The 18,857-nt window shown below is 36.0% G+C and overlaps 2 protein-coding genes across 2 annotated transcripts in view; both read right to left on the bottom strand.

Annotated features, from left to right (window-relative positions):
- The window catches only part of LOC112512361 (probable methyltransferase PMT6), a 33,816-nt gene extending 27,830 nt beyond the window's left edge, over window positions 1-5,986 (bottom strand). Inside the window, exons 1-3 of the mRNA XM_025118276.1 lie at window positions 5,602-5,986; window positions 3,340-3,754; window positions 1,403-1,692 (exon numbers count right to left, since the gene is read on the bottom strand). Coding sequence (XP_024974044.1) covers window positions 1,403-1,692; window positions 3,340-3,754; window positions 5,602-5,755 — 859 coding nt within the window. The 5' untranslated portion in view covers window positions 5,756-5,986. The remainder of the gene's footprint in view (window positions 1-1,402; window positions 1,693-3,339; window positions 3,755-5,601) is intronic.
- An 8,677-nt stretch (window positions 5,987-14,663) lies between these two features.
- Window positions 14,664-15,112, bottom strand: LOC112512294. The gene is made up of 3 exons (XM_025118171.1): window positions 15,086-15,112; window positions 14,907-15,017; window positions 14,664-14,771 (listed from the first exon to the last, which is right to left on the bottom strand). Exons 1-3 carry the CDS (start codon window positions 15,110-15,112, stop codon window positions 14,664-14,666), a joined length of 246 nt encoding a protein of 81 aa, XP_024973939.1.
- Between the last annotated feature and the right edge of the window lie 3,745 nt (window positions 15,113-18,857).

The raw sequence follows: 18,857 nt of genomic DNA, 5'->3' as shown, positions 1-18,857 counted from the left end.
TTCCAGTTTTTTAGCTTTTTCAGTTCAAGTCGTTGTATTTCCTGTGGCTATTTAAGAGCCCACTTTTGATGAATAAGATGCAGCATTCCTCCCAACTGTTATTTCCTTGCTCTCTGCAATTTAATTAACAAGATCAAACCCTAGCTATTGTACCTCAATTACTTAGTAAAGCAAGAAGCAAGAGGTAATGACTTTATTTAATCAGACTATCAAAGGCAATAGAGAGTTATTACACATTTAGCTTCTGAGTTCTTATAGTCTTGCAGCGCAATGAGAGAGTTTCATGACCTATGTGTTGATTATGATGTGGTCATCGGCATCATTAAGAACCAGGACCAGTTTCAAAGAACACTCCATCAAGGAAACATACACTAGCACTCATATGTGTTTCCTTTGTCAAGTCAAAGGTTCATCTTGTGATCTTGTCAACTGGAAGTAGTTTTTTTCCAATCGAATCATCATCATCCATGGTCACATATAATATTGTTTCAGCTAACATTTGTTTGGCTTGATATTGAGTTTCTAACTTAGCATAGTATTTAAGAAATATGGATGTTATTTGTATGCACAATTGGGCTTCCCAAGCGTCATGGCCTGGCTACATAACTTTGGCACTTATAATCTATCAGAAAGAGAACAAGAAAACAAGAAAGAAAAGCCAGCTTATTTATATTATCAGTAAGGCTCTTAGTCGTAAGTTCTCCACCAAATCTTTAGTAAATTGTGTTTGACGGATATTGTTGCCCGGCCTATAGGAAAGTGGGCAAGTCTAATCTTATATTTTGTATCTTGAGCATATATCTAAGGAGGGTCATGTATTACTCAGAAAAACATACAATCTATGAATTACACTCCTCTCCTTTGTTTTCTATTATTCTCATAAGTTCTTAATGAGTATCAACATTTCTCTATCACCTCGTGTTTTGTCCACTCTGCAATATAAATACTATCTCTTTCTCTAGGCACATCAGTAATTAGCCTAATATTGGACCATTAGGCTTGATTAGGAACCTAGGAAATCTTTACGCGACCAAATCCTCCTCTCTCCACTTGCTACAAATACTCAATTTTATGTCATGTGTCACTAGGGAGGTCGAAAATGTTGAGAAGTGGTTGCAAAATTTTTAATAGAAATCGCCTTCAGCTTGAGAAAATAGCCAAACTCAAGCTCTAAAGAGTTCACATTTGATGACTGTTTGTGATCGGTCTCAGTTTGGAACTTACAGAAATATCTAGTATTACCCATGCCTGATTTTCCATCCAATTGACTCTGATCTGATCAGTTAAGTGAGAAGTACCCCATTATATAATGCACAGAATGATAAAGCATAAAAGTTCAGACGACCATGTATAAGTATACCCTAAACTGACCAACTTTTTGTCTATATAATACAAAACATACCATTCTCATGCCAATCAACACGACATCTTGAACAGTGAACCATTTCAAAGGAGCGGCTGGGATAAGGCAGCTGTTTTGTACTTAAAGCTGATATCATAGCAGCAATTCCACGTTCCAGAGCAAACTGGATTTGATTTTCATGACCATCTTTGGGAGCAAATGACATGGTCTGTACATTTAAAGGAAGAAGATATGCAGAGAAGCTGGCAACTCCGCACCCAACATCAAGAACTTGATATACCCCAGCGGAACGAAGATCACCGGTCTCGTCGGTAGTCATATTGCCTAACCTGCATAAATTGAAACTGAAACTAAATGCAGCGTCCAAACCCAAAATTCCAGTCTCATTAAAAAAAAACCAAACTAACCCTGTAAATCCCACTCGAAAGTAGGGTTTGGTTGGGAGGGGTAAGATGTATGCACACCTAACCTCTACCCCAACGGGATAGAGCGGCTGTTTCCATGAAGACCCCCGGGTTGTGTGAGTGCGAGCATATGGTGAAAGAAGCACGAACAAAAAGGTAAGAAATTAACAGGTAGGTGCAGTGAAAACATACGAAAAAGGTAAGACATGCAGAAAACACACATAGCAAAAAAGGCCAAACAACACATCTCTAGCAAATAGGGCCAAACAACACATCTCCAGTCTCATTCAAATAACCAATGTTAATATTGATAGGATTAACATAATGATCTTACAACCAAGATATCCAATCAGCCAATCCTCAAATAAGTGTTTCTGAAAATGTAGAATTACAAAGTCAGATTGTTCATGCTCAGGTGCATGGAAAACTATAATATATCAATAGATCTGCTAATGAGCCATAGGCAATTGAAACTGAATAATGGTCATAGGAGAACATTCAGAATCAAACTGTTTATCAATATAGCGAAAACCATGCTGTAGGCTTACGGAACAAGAAATCTGATGAAGACTAAAAATATCCTTAACAAGTAGCAACTAATGAAATATTTGAATAAATTAAGCTGCCATACATCCAAAGATACTATATGAAGTGCTTTCATATATCAAATTTTACACAATTGAATGGGATTGAATATAAATAGCATTCACATATAATTTCACTTTTCCCATATAAATACAAATTAATAAGTTCATTCAAGGTTCTTGGTTGCACAAATCACACAATATATATTGGGCCTTTCGGCTTTCTCACTCCAATTCTAGGTGCACTTGGTGCAATAAGTTTGAAGGAAAGTTAAGTAGTTGTCAAATGTGATTTGTATCACGTAAATCTTGAGATTAACTTCAATTTTTTTCAAATCAGCTGTAAAAAGACCAACAATCACGATCATCTTGCCACCATCACGACATCCGGCCAACAACTTCATGGAGAATTCCGTAACAAATTTTGGGCCAAAACGCAGTAAATTACATATTTGTATGAAGAGGCCAGTTATCTGGCCCAGTAAAATTATAATCAAACATTACTGTGCAACGCTATACAATGCCGATATTTGACCGCAAAACATCTCTAATCCAGCTGTGATTTCAAGTCTTGATTTCACACCGGCGTCACCTTCATGTGTCGAACCAAATCATACAATCTTATCACAAATTGTATGTTTTTAACAGCCATGCTGATAGAGTGAGAGTATACAATTAAAGTATAATGCAATATAAATCCGGATAATCACATCACACCCATCTCTCGTCCCTTCACTTGAAGTTACCTTAGAGTCCTCAAATTTATCTACACTAAATATCTTACATATGACCAATTTTTGCAATTCATATACTTCAAGTTTTAGAATCACGTTGGAGAAATCAAAATTTATAATTAATTCACCTAAAGCAGTTAAAAGACACCAGTCTTCTCCTCAAGTGCAAATGACGAGTATCTTCTAAACAAAAATTTGAGGCAAATGTGTAATCATGCAAGTGTGTAAAATAAAAGCGAGTCCATTGGAGGTACCTCTGAATGTATTCACTAGCTCCATGTTTAAAATGGGTACCACCCCCTGGAAACCACCACAGTTGATCCTTTTCATGCACCCAATTTTGCCCACCTTTTACTTCAGAAAGACGTGTATGATTCACATTGCTCCGCCACACATAGTCCCGACTAGTTGGCCATCTCACTGGCATCTTGTAATCTTGTGGTGGAGGTATCAAGCAAAATAAGCGTCTTTCTAGTGGGGGGCAATGCCTCTCCAGATCTTCTCGCTTGGAAAGATCTAAATTTGGCATTAATTCTTTTATGTAGGAAGGATCATGGCAAGGAATATGCTCATTAAATTCCATGGGGCATATGTTCATCCCAGTTTCTGGAATTTTAAGTGGTGATTTATGATGAGTAAGAGTGACTTTGTTACTAAATATAGGACTACCTGCAAGCATAAGAAATTGACCAGTGAAAATGTATTCATTTATAAATAATTTATAGCTGATTCGCTGAGTAAGACCAGTAAAGACAAATCAAAGAAATGCATGAAAAAAGTGAAGTTACGGTATACAACATACTCCTGCTCACAAAGGTGTCACATAATATCCAACCTGATAAGGTGCTCGAGAGAAATAGTTATTGCTCAAGTTGGGCTACATACACTTTCCCTATGTTTGCTTTAGCAAACGACAGCTTGTTCACATGCCTGACATTAGGATTGCAGGACTGCCATATAGCTACCTTGAACACAAATTTCAGCAATTCTGGATTCTTCAACTTTTTATTCAGATAAGAAGGAAACAGCACAAGTTGATGGTTAACCTTGTATATCAGTCCTCTTAAATTACTCTCACCACAGAATATTGACATGGTAATGAGAAATCTTCATCATCTGACCTAATAACAAGTAATATTCTTTTGAACCAAACCTACTTACATTATATAAATTCCCAAAATGATATTTGAAGTTTTTCCGTTTACCTGAAAAATAAATTGGTTTGTATAAGGGGCAACCAAAAATGCAAAGCTGCCTACCATACAAGGAGTCCCACAGCAACCTCTAATTAAAGTTAAAATAGGTTTCTTGAAAAAGCGTAAATTATCATTAGGCAAACTGTGAATAAAGAGAGTATAATGGTGAGCCATAAATTGACATAAAGGAAACCTACCTAGACTAATTACATGAATATAACTATAAAAAAATAATGCAATTAACCCTGTTATTCTCACAATCTTCCTCAAGTCAGGGTGGGGATTAAATGCTAAACATGCCAACTTGTCAAGAATAGGACTACTCAGACCTCATAGTGGTTATCTCAGCAACTTAATACTTGATGCCCATAACGAACCCAAATTGGCTCAGTAGCCAGAGGTCACGAGAAGTACCGCAATCTTTTCAAGAACAAAGTTAGTCAAGTTCAATATGCTTTATGGGTTGGTGGAAAATCTTGTTCTTGGAGATGTGCAGTGCAGACTTACTGTCATACATCTCTATCAAAACCTGTAGCCTAGATTATGAGAGATATACAGATGTTTTCCCCATGTTATGCATAACACCAAGTGACAAACATATACATCTGGGTTCCTATGTATCTATCTGTACTCAAAGTTAAGAAGCTTTCAGGGACGGACCCAATTAAGTGGCTAGGGTGGCACTTGCCACCGTATTGGTTTTCCGTCATAAGGTTAAAAAAAAATAGGTTGTGAGAGGTGCTATCCAATATGGTTTTAGAAGGTACAACCGTTTTATATGGTGCCACCCAATGGAAAGATTCTTGGGTCCATCCCTGGAAGCTTATGGGTGTGTGAATATGTGTAATATTGACTCAAATGTGCTCTTCTGTAATCTCCTCTTTACTACTGGAATAGTGTTCAGAGCACTAGGACAGGCGATCCCAGAAAGTCTAGTAATGAAATCCTGGAACCCTAGGAGTTTGTCTCTAGTGTTATCTGTTGGGTTTCACCTTTGCATGATTTCTTTGGTCATTTTTAGGGTATAGAGGTATTCATGTTGTTGCAAAACCTTTTTCTAACCAAGATATCTATATCAGCTTTTGCTCATCTCATTTTTCTTATCTTATGAGATAATAAATTACAATCTACAAGGATGCAACTAACATGCTTTCAAACTACTATTCCTGAAATTCAGATCCACAAACACAACTAATTGTTAGCAAACCCATATAAAGAAACACTACCATTCTGTTCAAGACGCGAATTTTTCAAACAGAAGCTGAAGTAATTTATAATTAAGCAAAATCTGTGGTTAATAGCAAACTTAAAAGGCAGTACCTATTAATTCTGACGATGATGATGGTGTTGACGAAGAATTGCGACCAAAAAACGTTCCGGTATAGAAAGATGCAGTCATTACTAGAAGAACCAACAGTATGACCTGCCCAGACTTTGAATCGAAGGCTGATGTGGACCAAGCGAATCCGCCCATTTCTTATAGGACAAACGTAGGAGACCAGAACGATTGCAGAAGATTGATGGATGTGGTTGTGTAGAACGAAATGGAAGTAATGAACTTGGAAAGCAAAGGGAATCCAGAAGCTTCGCGATCTGAACAAGAGAGGTGAGTAGGAAGAGAATGTCGGAAAAGATGGAGGGGAGAGTGAAGCATGTGGAGGAGTGTTGCTTCGATTTACGAGGCACCCAACGACGTCGGAATCTCCTTCGGATGTCGTGATTTATTAATTCTGGTATAATTTTATTAGAACAAGTGTATTTTTGTTGTTTGGTACAAATAAAATCAAAAGATATTTCATGATTTTAAATATTATATAATTATTATAATTAATATTATAAAATAAATAATTATATAATTTAATTTATTAATATTTTCACATAATTTTCATATAAATACATACATATATATTGGTACTAAATTTTAATGAAATTTTTGATATAATTTATGGTAGTAGTGGTGGTGGTGGCCAATGGTGGTAGTGATGATGAGCAGTGGTGGTCAACGGTGATTATGGAGGTAGAGGCAGTGGTGGTTGATGGAAGGCGGTGGTTATAAAGGACGTGAAGATGATAGATTGTGGTGGTGGTGGCGGTTAACAACGATGGAGGATGTAGTTATGGCTGATATAGTGAAGATAGTGGTGGTGGTGGTTATGGTGGAGGTGAGATGGCAATGGACAATGGTGGTCGATGGTCGACGGTGGTTGTTGAGGTCGTGGAGGAGGTTATTGCAGTAGAGGAGGAGTTGGAGGTCGCCAACGATGGTAATGGTGGTGGCAATGAACGGTGGTGGTCGGTGGTTGTAGAGGTGGCAATGGACGGTGTTGGTCGGTAGTCAACGGTGGTTGTGGAGGTCATGGAGGAGGTTGTTGCGGTATAGAAGGAGTTAGAGGTGGCCAATGGTGGTAGTGTTGGTGGTAATGGGTGGTGGTGGTCGATGGTTGTAAAGGTGACAATGGACGGTGGTAGTCGGTGGTCGATGGTGGTTGTGAAGGTGGTGAAAGAGGTTGTTGTAGTAGAGGAGGAGTTGGAGGTGGCGAACGACGTTAGTGGTGGTGGTAATGGACAATGGTGGTCGGTGGTCGACTATGGTAGAGTTGGCGATTAATGATGGTGGATGGTGATTGTGGAGGCGGTGAAGGATGTTGAAGTAGAAGAGGAGGTGGAGGGGGCCACCAATGGTGGCGGCGGCTTAAACTAGCGGTGATGACCATTAAAACAAATATTATATTAAGGTGATATATCAAACTATGGTAGACTAGTAATATTTTAGTTTATGTCTCATTCTTGTCACATATTGTTCCACCTATTTTGGTGGAACAAAAAAAAGTTTCTTTGTCCTATGTTGTCCCATCTTGTCCAGTTCTTATCACTGTCCTATATCACGACAGACATGGGACAGTGAGATCTTATTCGGTCTCATGTTGCACCAAACATGGGACAGTGAGTTTTGTCTCGTCATGTCCTGTTTCGTTCCATGTACCAAACGCAACTTTATAGTTGAATAACCTTATCGGGTGAATATAAAAATGACCGAGAAAGGTAAGGATCGAAAGTCTTATCCAGTAAGTAAATATGCTGTCTTTCACCCAATAAGTATTTACCGGGTTTAAGATGCTTACGAACAATATATTTTGACGACCGAGAATGTTACATGATAAGGTAAGTGAGAGTGATGTATCTTGTCGGTAAGCGCTTACCGGATAAGTGTTTGATAAGTGGCTCCTAAATTACAACTCGAACACTTTTAACCTTATTTCGTTCATGTTTTGCATTAATTACAGTTTTGATCATTGAAGCATGCATTTAGCCCAATTTTGATCCCTTCGTCAAATGTCTATTAAAAAATTTGTAAAGTGAGGTAAAAAGACCAAAATTCCTTCACTTAAAAAATAAATTACGAAAAAAATATAAGACTTCCATCTTTGGCATCCCCCACCTGCATCACCGATCACTCCCATCTCCTCCCCAACAAACCAACATGTGGGTTTTGCAAGAACAAGTTATACTTGCAACGATAAAAGGTGTCGGGAAGCAATTGGTTCTACATATTTGCAAGCAACATTTAGCAAATCCCTTTCGGTAGCATCTTCGATAAGGAGATGTTGGAGAGGCGTCGTAAGTTGTCCTATTTTCCTAATACAAAGCAACCCAGAATGCTTGATCTCACGGACAAGGTTGTGGTTTATTGCACGAGAGATTCTAAATGTAAGTTGAATTCCATGAGGTGATTCCAGATAAGATTTGAACCACCTTTCTTGTGGGTAATTGTTCTAAAACGTTTGGGGTGGATGTCTTGGTCGGGCATGGAGATTATTGTATTGCTTCAAGATGCAACAGAACGTAAGTGATAGAGATTCTTTGCATAGTGGACAGTAACATGTATTATGGTGGATTCCATGCATAATGAAAAGGGATTTCTAATGAGAGAAAACCACGAGGCTTTGGATGATAAATGAGTCCATGCTCGATTTAGAGCATCAATGGGAGATTGCATTCGCTTGTGATTCAGGTAACAAATGGGAGGGGTTGTCAAAGACGATGAAGGGGGTTGTGGGAGGTCGTTAAAGATGGTGAAGAGGTGGGGGAGGCGATGAAAGGGGTCCAAAATGTCCCTTACTTAACACACTTATTTAACGAACATTTGACATAAGGGCCAAATTCGTGCAAAAATTCATACCACAATGACCAAAATTGTAGTAAATGCATAATGGAGGAAATCCACAAAATTTGTCAACTACACGGACCAAAGTTGTAACTTACTCGTTTTTATTATCATAAACAATGCTTTGATTGGAAAATTTGAGTTCCAAGTAATTGACAAACTCCCTAATCTTCATTCCTATTTAGAAATTACACTAGCCCGGTAGCCTCCGTCCTTTGAATTTGCTTGCATGGATCGTCCATCCCTTTAACGTCATTTGAGAGCATTTGGTTAAGCCGAAGGATATTTTGGTCATTTTTCCTTTTTTTTTAATAAATAAAAGCTAGTGTACAGGTCTATAAACCTTGTATCCAAGTCATCAAAATCATTTTTTTTAAAATCAAACACACCCTTCCCCCTTTCTTCGTCTTCCCTCTCCCCTACCAACCTTCTTTTCTTCGGTCACCCAGTTCCTCTTCTTTGGCCACATCTGCTAATACCCAAAGTTTATCAACCAATATAAAATGAACACCCAATTATCCATCTTAAATCTTGAAAATTAATACAACCAAGAAGACAATATCTCCTAAATACACAACATGAACAATCAAGGTATAAAAGGTGCATTTGGTATCCAGACAAGATAAGAGACAAAGCAGAACTGGACAGAAGATGACATGACAGAACAGTTGTTCAGCTTTTTGTAAGACATAACTTGACATAACAGAACAAATAAAATGACCAATTTAACATAATGAGCTGTTTATATATTTTGATTAATTTATATAACTATTAAATTATAATAAAATAATTATTTTTCATAGCAAAATATATCATTAGAAAGTTTTTGTCAAAATAATTAAAATGACACCAAAATAAAAAAAAATTATGTAGTTTTCAATTTTTATTTTATTTCTTTTTTGTATTATTTTTTATTATTAATATACAATAAATTACATGAATTAATAAAAATGTAGAAATAGTATAAAAATAATATTTTGAGGACAGTAAAATAAAAGTTTAAAAAACATAAAATACAATCAATAAAATTTAAAGAACGAATAAAATGTAAAAAAGAGACTTATTTGATGCTTTAGAAGAGAATTAAATTTTATTTTGAGGTTATATTGGTAAAATATAAGTCAGTTCCACCTTGTTCAACATTGTTTCATGGGGTAGGGGTGGAACAAGTCTGTTCCACTTTGTTCCTGTCTGTTCCATATATGAGTTCTGCCAAATGTGGAACAAGGTCCCTGTTCTGTTATTGTATGTCATGTTTTGTCCCATCGAGTGTACCAAACGTACCGTAAGCATACCTCAACCGTTCAAATACAGAAAGGCTTTTGTGCCCTTCCTTGTTCATCTCTTGTAACAACAAAAACAATGTCCCCTATTTCTAGCCCATTACCATACCTAACGTTTGTCTAAGAAAATTTATTTAAGATTACTCATCAAACCGATGTGGTAGGGGTGTTCCAATGGGTGGCGAAAGCACGACGGTGGGGGGGAAGGGAACAGGGTGGGTTTGATTTTCTTTATAAATGATTTAGTGACTCATACATAAACATTAACAACTACTATACTATCTCTTTTGGAAGAAAAAAAATGACCAAAATGTCTTTTTAACTTAACGGTGTCGTTAACGGATGTTAGGAAAGGGACGATCCTTGCAACCAAATTCAAGTGATGCGGGGTTTGGTTTAATTTTATACTAGAGTGTCGGTTGGTAGAATGGACTTTCGCTTGTGTTAGAATGGTTCAACATTTATATGTATTTAAACGTATTTATCAGTTAGTTTTATGGAGTTCATACGTGAAACTTAAAAAAATTGTATGGCTACGGTAATAGTTTGTAACTTTAAATTTTAAAAAGATTATGAGTTAATAAATAGTAGCTGATGTTGATAAGTTGTTTTTATGAGTTTTTATCAGATGTTTTATAGAATAGTATAAAGATGCTCCATTTTCTTTTCAAAATACTTTTCAGTATACTTTTGATCTTACCTTCGCTCTCTTTCTTTGAAAACTCAAACCCATTTAATTATTTATCTTTTTTATAGATGCAACATATATCAAGGAAATACGTGTCCTCCTGATTTTCTTTATTTGGTCCTCTACAAATTCATGAATTTGTAATGGGTTTTCATTGCTTACACGATAAATAATCGATAACTACCCAAATGGTTACTCGAGGGATCTCAAACTTTCTGCCAACACTTGTACAGCAAAAAAGTAAGCAACTTGAAAAAATATCATCTATATCCGAGTTACGAGTAAACCATTATGACATTATGATGATTACATGATAGTACTTACTCTTGAAAAATAATTCCAATAAGAAAAATGAACACCAAATAAAGATTTAATCTTTATAAAATTTAATTATATTATAGCCAAAAAAGGTTAAACCTTTTAGAATTAAGACACACCAAAACCTCAATACGTGCCAATTCACACAGATTGAATATATCCTTCTCGATAGATTCAATGAAAGAAAGGGGTAGAAGCAGAGTGTTCACTTAGTGAACATGAAATTAAATACAATGCAAAAAATTATAAAACCAATCTGTTTAATATACTATTGATTCGGATGATAAACTGCATAGTAAAACCTGTCATTTAAGGTTTTATACGACCACTCTCAATCCGATGTGAGTCTGCTAGTCGCAAAGCCCCAGGATTTGATGCAGTACACGATTCGTTTATGAACAACGATCAAAAACGAATGTAAAGCAGGATCGATTCAGAAAACGATAGAGAGAAACAAAACTCAGGAGCAGTATTCGTCGGAGAGGAAATCAATATTCGTATATGTGTATAATGATACGGCTTCACCCAGTATTTATACTGGGTGAAACCCTAGAACCACCCATGATTTTCTCCAAAAAATCGGAGATAGTGGTGAGAAATTTTCTCAACCGAACATTATCTCTAAAGCCAAGTCTCCTGACGAATGGCGTGCGAAGTGCAAAATGCGCCTCCTCGTGCCACCTTCGCGAATCTCGCTCCCGCGGCCTTGGCCACGCACGTGCATGTTGGGCCTTCCACTCAAGACCCTCACCATGAATTCACCAACATGTTCTAAGCCTACTTCTAGAGAAAGCCTTATAAGCTTCTCTAGAAAACAAGTTTCTACCAATGTGGGATGGAAGGTTAATTTCCAACCGACAAATTTCCAACACTTACACGATTAGTACTACTCGATAAATATCCAATAACAACTCAATGACAAGCTTGATGCGCTCCTTGATGGTCAACTCAATAGATGTCAAATACAAAGTCGACGGTTTTGGTCGATATGTAGTAAACTTAGGTTGAAGATAATTCAGTAATGCTTGCTAAAAGCTTAATGATTCCTAAAAAATGTGTAAACTAATCAAAAAAAGTTATAAAGGACATATCTTTTGACAAGGACCTCAATGATCACCACATAACCCACGAACATGAATCCGTTAGATCCTAATCTGGATAATACATCTAAACGATGGAAAAACATTTTCATGAAAAACCCATAAAGTAAAGAGGGGGATACGAAGAAAAAGAAAGAAAACAACTCGTCTACCTAAACATATCAGCTAAAACACCATGTAAACGTGCAACTTAATTTTGGTTTGAATTTTGATATATATATATATATATATATATATATATAGGGGCTTAATCAAATGAGAACTAAATTGTTTGTGGTAACTGTGAGAACCAATCTCAACCATATATTAAAAAAATCAATGGGTAAGATTAAATAGAATCTTAATTATTGTATTTCTATAAATAAATTAATGTCATTTAATGACATTATATGAATAAGGGCAAGATGGTCATTTTGTATTTTATTTTATTGAGCCCGCGCTCAAATCCGTTAAGGTTCTCGTTCAATTCGAATCCAAATATGGTGAAGATACTTTCCTGTATTTGAGACGGAGACAACTGCCTTAAGCCCTAGAGTAATCRCAAGAGTAATCGCAAGTGCAAGTCTATACATAAACGATGGAGGATGACGAAGGAATAGGTATAATCGATTTTATGTTCTTCATTTTCAATATGAATAATCCCGTAACCCTTGTTTCTGTAATGTGGAATGGTACAGGAAGAAGGAGCGATAGGTTAAAGGCGAAATCGATGTTTAAGTTCTCAAATAAAGAAAGCCAACCCATTGAACTAGACAACGATGTTGATATTATAGCTATCGAAGAAACAGGTATCATCTCATTACATTCCCTAACACGATTTTAGGTTTAAAGCATCAGTTTTAGGGTTTAGTGTTGGGGGTTGTTTGTTTTAAACACTATTGAATGATTAATATTCTGTTTTTTTAGAGAAGAATGTAGCACATTTTGATGATCAATTTGTGCTACATTGTGGTACATTTAGTGTTGATCATAATCTATTTGGCTCATGGTGTGATACATTGTGATAATATTTAATGTTGATCATAGTCATTCATCCTTTATGAGATCTCTGAGAATTGGTGAATCAATAATGTGTCAAGTTGTGGTTTGACTGATTTTGGTTTGTATGACTTTGTGTTCTTTGCTTAGCTCTGTTACTTTCGTGTATTAGCTTTGGGTTTGTTACCGTAGCTTGTGAAACACTTATTATTGTAATTTGGTTAATTCTAATTATGTTGTAATCGAGAGTTCTGAAAAGGGGGTTTTGTTGGATGTGGTTTACATTGTATGACTTTGTGTTCTTTGCTTAGCTTTGTTTTATGTTGTTAAGCAGTCATTTATTGAAGCTATCTTTGATGTTCAAGAAGCTTTTCATCCTTATAGATAGTCATGGGTCTGCAAAAGACTAACAAGTGCTCTATTCAAGTTCAAGATTTGAAATAGCAATCTCCAATAGGCATTCATAATCTTAATTTTATGGTGATTTTTAAGTGTTACTCCTCTAGCCCATGGAAACTGCAATAGTTATAATTTTGGGATGTCCCTCTTCCTTGGGAAAAATTTCAAGCTAAAACCACTTATTTTCTAATTGTGATTGCTATGAGTTATTGATGCTACTGATTTTTGGTCCAGAAGATTTATTATTTTTGTTGTTAAAAAGTTTCTTGAAGACCTTTGACTAACAGTTGAGTATTTTTATCAAACAAATAGTCATACATTTTTATCGAGTTATGCATAAAAGCAAACATTACAACTTCCGTGGGATGAAGGGGTTGTAACTAAGTCATTTGTAGAGTTTAGTGATTGATGAGATAAGTACACAAATTGGTTTGCATGTGAAGTTTTTGAACTTGAATAACAAGTCAGTTATGTTGGTGGTATTGTTGTTAGAAACAGATTCCTAGTTGTGTAAATAGTGACAACTTTTTTTTTGGAGGAATCTAGGAGTTTGGATTCCAATGATAATTCAGTGCCATATATATACACATGATTCTATGTGCGGTTTCTCTGTCACTTCACATATGGTCAGGAGTTGGGTGAGTGATTTCCATATATAGGATCCTCAAGGTTAAGATAAATAACTAGTTTATGATCGCAGAATCAGAAAGTGTGTTATTTCCTTTACGAGAATGTAGAATCACCAATTTTTGAATAGCAATCAAAGGATTGTAAATGCTCCAATGAGCAAAATTCCAGTTGCACTAAGGATGATTTTATGTTCATTATAACCCCAAAACCTTCATCTTTTTCTGTTCCATTGAAGGGTTGGAACTTATGCAAGTAAGTTTCTTGATTAATTCCATTACCATTTCCCTTCAAAACAATCTATAAATGCATATTCTTGCTCTCTTTAAGATAACTTAAAAGGGATCTCCCCCTTGWATGAATATTGATACCTCCACATACTATTACAATCTTCTTTAATTTCATATTGGGCAAGTTGGATACATCAACCTCAACCTGCTTCTTTTCATTTAAGTTTTTTAAGTGAAGAACTCGTAGTCTTTGGCTTCAACAATGATCTGCCTTAACCCCCCAATAGGTGATACAATACTGAACAGAAGCTTTGATAGGCTTCTGATTCATCTTCTTTTATATTATAATATATATATATATATATATATATATATATATATTGCATCGTAAAATCATTTTAAAATGACCCCTCCCACATGAATATGATTCACTTGATGATACATTACAAAAAGAAATTGTTATGAATACAACAAATATAATTATCGCTAGAATTGAATCCCCAAAGTCTAATAATAATGATTGAAATTTTAGGAACGCAGAAAACAGAGATAATTTATTATTAGATGATTCGGGAGCAAGAGCATGCCAAATGTTTAAGCACTGCCCTCCTGCCTTGCCTTAAGTACCAGCTCTTCTGTGGTGGTGCCAATGATCTCATTCGCACGTTTAAGACCAACACAGTAATACCTTCCTATTGCATCCTAAATTCAGAAACAAAATAATAATAATAATAATTATTATTATTATTATTATTATAAAGTTGGCACTGGCATTGGCTTTGGCATTGGTATTGGCATTGGCATAGAAGATAAGAGAAAAGAAAACAAGTAATTCACCTTAGCAATTATTCCCAACTTTTCCAATTTCTGKACTGCATCATACACGTCGAAGTTGCATCTCTCACCAAACTCTTCCTTTATTAGTTCCTCACAACGAATGTCGAGTTCCTGCATCATGCTTATTAATTACTTGTAGGTATTGTGCAAATCTGGTCCATATATACAAGGAGCAATACCTTTAGAGTGGCTTTGCCTTGTTCCATCAAGATAAAGAAAGAAATGATAACCTCTTTTACCTGTAAATGATTAAACTAACTGATTAAATTACTTAAGCTCATTATACAAGGAACTTATATCGACTTAGGAAGAAAAAGATTTGTGGCTTGGCCTTGTGAAGTTATACTTGAGCACCAATTATTGAATAGCAATGATAGGATTGTAAATGCTCCAATGAGCAAAATTCCAGTTGCACTAAGGATGATTTTATGTTCATTATAACCCCAAAACCTTCATCTTTTTCTGTTCCANTGTTCATTATAACCCCAAAACCTTCATCTTTTTCTGTTCCATTGAAGGGTTGGAACTTCTGCAAGTAAGTTTCTTGAATAATTCCATGACCATTTCCCTTCTAAACAATCTATAAATGCATATACTTGCTCTCTTTAAGATAACTTAAAAGGGATCTCCCCCTTGTATGAATATTGATACCTCCACATACTATTACAATCTTCTTTAATATCATTTTGGGCAAGTTGGATACATCAACCTCAACCTGCTTGTTTTTATTTAAGCTTTTTAAGAGAAGAACTCGTAGTCTTTGGCTTCAACAATGATCTGCCTTAACCCCCCAATAGGTGATACAATCATCAAAGCAACCCCTAGTATGAAATCTATTTTCTTTCTAAATTCTGTCTAAAAAAAATCAAAACTACCATCAAAACTGATTACCAACTTGATAGAGCACAGATCCAAGCTAAAAAATAATGCAAGTAGCCATTACAATTAGAGCAGGTGTCATGGAACGTTCCATTTCTTTCCATCAATGGCTAGCTAGTGAGCCATTGTTAAGATTTATGGTGCATTTTTTCCATTCGACATTGATTTAGTTGGTAGTTTTGAAGGGCACTGAAGGTTTCATTGTTGGACAACATAACCTCATCCTTGAAATTYTTACTTGGTTTAGTCTTAGATAGTTATAATGATCAGTTGGCTGGTGAGTCATTACTGGTGCAGTAATAGTTAAAGTGCTCAATAGCAGGGGATTTCTACAGCCATCAARTTATATACGAGGAAATCGTACAAGTGAATCCTTGTCATTGTGAGAGAGTTAATTAACAAAACAGACAAGAATCACTTAATTAGGTTATGAATTTATATTCGTTGATGATTCTTCCATGTTTAAGCATGGGAACATGGCACGGCTGCAAGAGAGAATTTGACATTTTTTTCATTTTTTTCCATCAATGGCTAGCTAGTGAGCCATTGTTAACATAAACACTGTGGTTGTGCTACATTGTGGTAAACTATACGGACACAGAGTCATCACAGAAAACAATCAAAATGGAGATTTTGAATTCAAGTTCATTGAATAATGTGATTGAAGCTGACGACATATGGTAGTTGACTAAATAATATGCCTTCCAACTTCCATTCAGTACTCATGGCAGTGTTTGTGTATTCTCATGCAACCATGCATGTGCTTTTCTAAAGAGACTTTTATCATTGTATTTTCTAGTTTACACTTTGGTCTAATATTGATTTTTCTTGATCTTTCAGGTGGAAAAAAATCTAAAAGGAAGCGAGATAATGAGAAGAATGCAGAAAAGGAAGGAGATACCGGTAAGAAGGAGAAGAAGGGAGCAAAAATATGTGCAAAGGAAGCAAAAAGAGTTAAAGAGAAGAAAGTGACAATCCCGGAAGATGACGCTCATATACAATCGAATAAAAAAAACAATGAGAATACGAGTGGCAACAGGCAATATACATAACTACATACATTATCACTTAGTTTATAGCTAAAAATTCCATATACAATATTATACTGAATTATAACGGCACTGTTAATTAAACAAATTTGCAGCTAAACCAACAGTGGTTACCACATCTTCAGGAATAAGGGTTATTTTACCATCTATTTCGAAAAACTCATTATCAAAGGCACAAGCAGAAAAAGATAAACGAGCAAATTCACCTACGCATGATATTGAAGTGAATAACACAATTAGAACAAGAAGCAGCTCAAAGAATGTAAAAGAAACAACTACAAAAGGTAAGAAGTTAAAATCAACTACTGTTGGTGGGAGTCCAAGAAAAGAGAAAATTGAAAAAAAGGTCGTCGTTAAAAGCACTAGAAACAAGAAGTCAGGTACGATGCAAACAATCAGAGTCCGTACCACCCCTAGGCCACTGTGTGTTGCTATTCAGTCACTGAATGATTATCAGAAGAGAGCGGTTGAGGAAATGGGGTTTGGTGGTATATTGAAAATGAGGACARATTACATACCATCAAAATTAGCATTTTACTTGGTGGACAAGCTGGACACATGCACGATGGAACTTCGATTGGGCCAAGGGACAATTAAGTTGAATACGAAGATGGTGCATGATATGCTAGGGACCCCTATTGGAGGAGTTGATATTTATTTGACAGACCCAGCACCACGAAAACAAAATATAAAGAAGTCTTGGAGATCACAATTCGCTGGGAAAATAGTACGAATATCTGATGTCATGAAGAAAGTTGAAGAGTCCGATAATGCAGATTTCGAGTTTCGGATTAACTTTTTGATGCTATTTCTTTCAACCATGGCAGAATGCAATTCTTGTGGTCATTGCAACCCTGCAGTTCTCAATTACCTAACAGAGGACACTGACATATCAAGCATGGAAACTGCAATAGTTATAAGGTCACGTCTCCATCTTCTCAAAATGTATTCTTTAGGTATAGTCTCAACACCGGCGTTTAGCAAAACTTTGAACACATGTCTGCATAAATAACCATGACKACCGATGTGGTTGCAACTACAAACAACGGTAGACTCCTTCAAGTTCCGAACAACCTGTGCATAATATAAACGTCTAACATCAAATATCACAATCGAAATGTTGTTCAAAGAAAAACAATAATATATAAAACCAATAATAAATGACTTTCTATACGATCATACCTTATACTCTGCTATTTTCTCATCTCTTTTGTCTAAATGTTCAATTAAATATGTTTCTGCTTCCTCATTTGAATTGACACTCTTAATTGAACATGTCCACGCAGCCCTGTGTATCTCGGTTTGCACCTCAAAAAATACAGAACGCATGTAAATCTCACAGGCGTGCCTCTCCACCTGGCTATAGGTCAACCATTTAGGTAAGGTAGTTCTCGTGTGATAATCAAGACGACATTGCTCCCGACGTTGTTTCTCCAACGCAAATTCAAACCCCAACATAAACTGAAAAAGATTGTTTCCACTTTTTGAAAAAGAGTTAAAGAATGAGTTCGCACTTTCTGACCTGGATGTTGTCTTCATGAGGCAACACATTGGAAGCTCTTTAAAATACGCGGGTATCCACTGGGATTTTAGAGCGAACATATCTTTCAACCATGGATGATCTTGAAGGGAGAACTCCTGGATAAGAACCATCCATCTACTCTCAAACTCATCAGGTGATATGTGAATGTTCCATACGAGCTTGAAAAATTGTTTCTTAAACGTGGTTTATTAAGAAGATCGTAACTAAACTGCAAGTAAATTAATTATGTAAGAAATAAAGAGTAAACAGAATTAATTACGTAACTAAACTGCAACTAAAGGTTTTTCGATTTCTTAATAACCTTGTTCGGAACTTTATTCATGATGTGCCAAATACAAAGCCTGTGCCTTGAATCTGGAAAGACTGATGCAATGGCTTGCTTCATCGCAGGACATTGGTCGGTAAGAATCATCATAGGGGGTTTTGAATGTGCTTTCCGAAATGCTTGGAGTAGCCACTTGTAATTTGGAACATGCTCAT

Source organism: Cynara cardunculus (assembly GCF_001531365.2).
Source record: "Cynara cardunculus var. scolymus isolate 2C chromosome LG 5, CcrdV1, whole genome shotgun sequence".
NCBI classification, from domain to species: Eukaryota; Viridiplantae; Streptophyta; class Magnoliopsida; order Asterales; family Asteraceae; genus Cynara; species Cynara cardunculus.
Note: the sequence above shows the minus strand (reverse complement) of the source record. Positions and strands in the feature narration are given on the sequence as shown.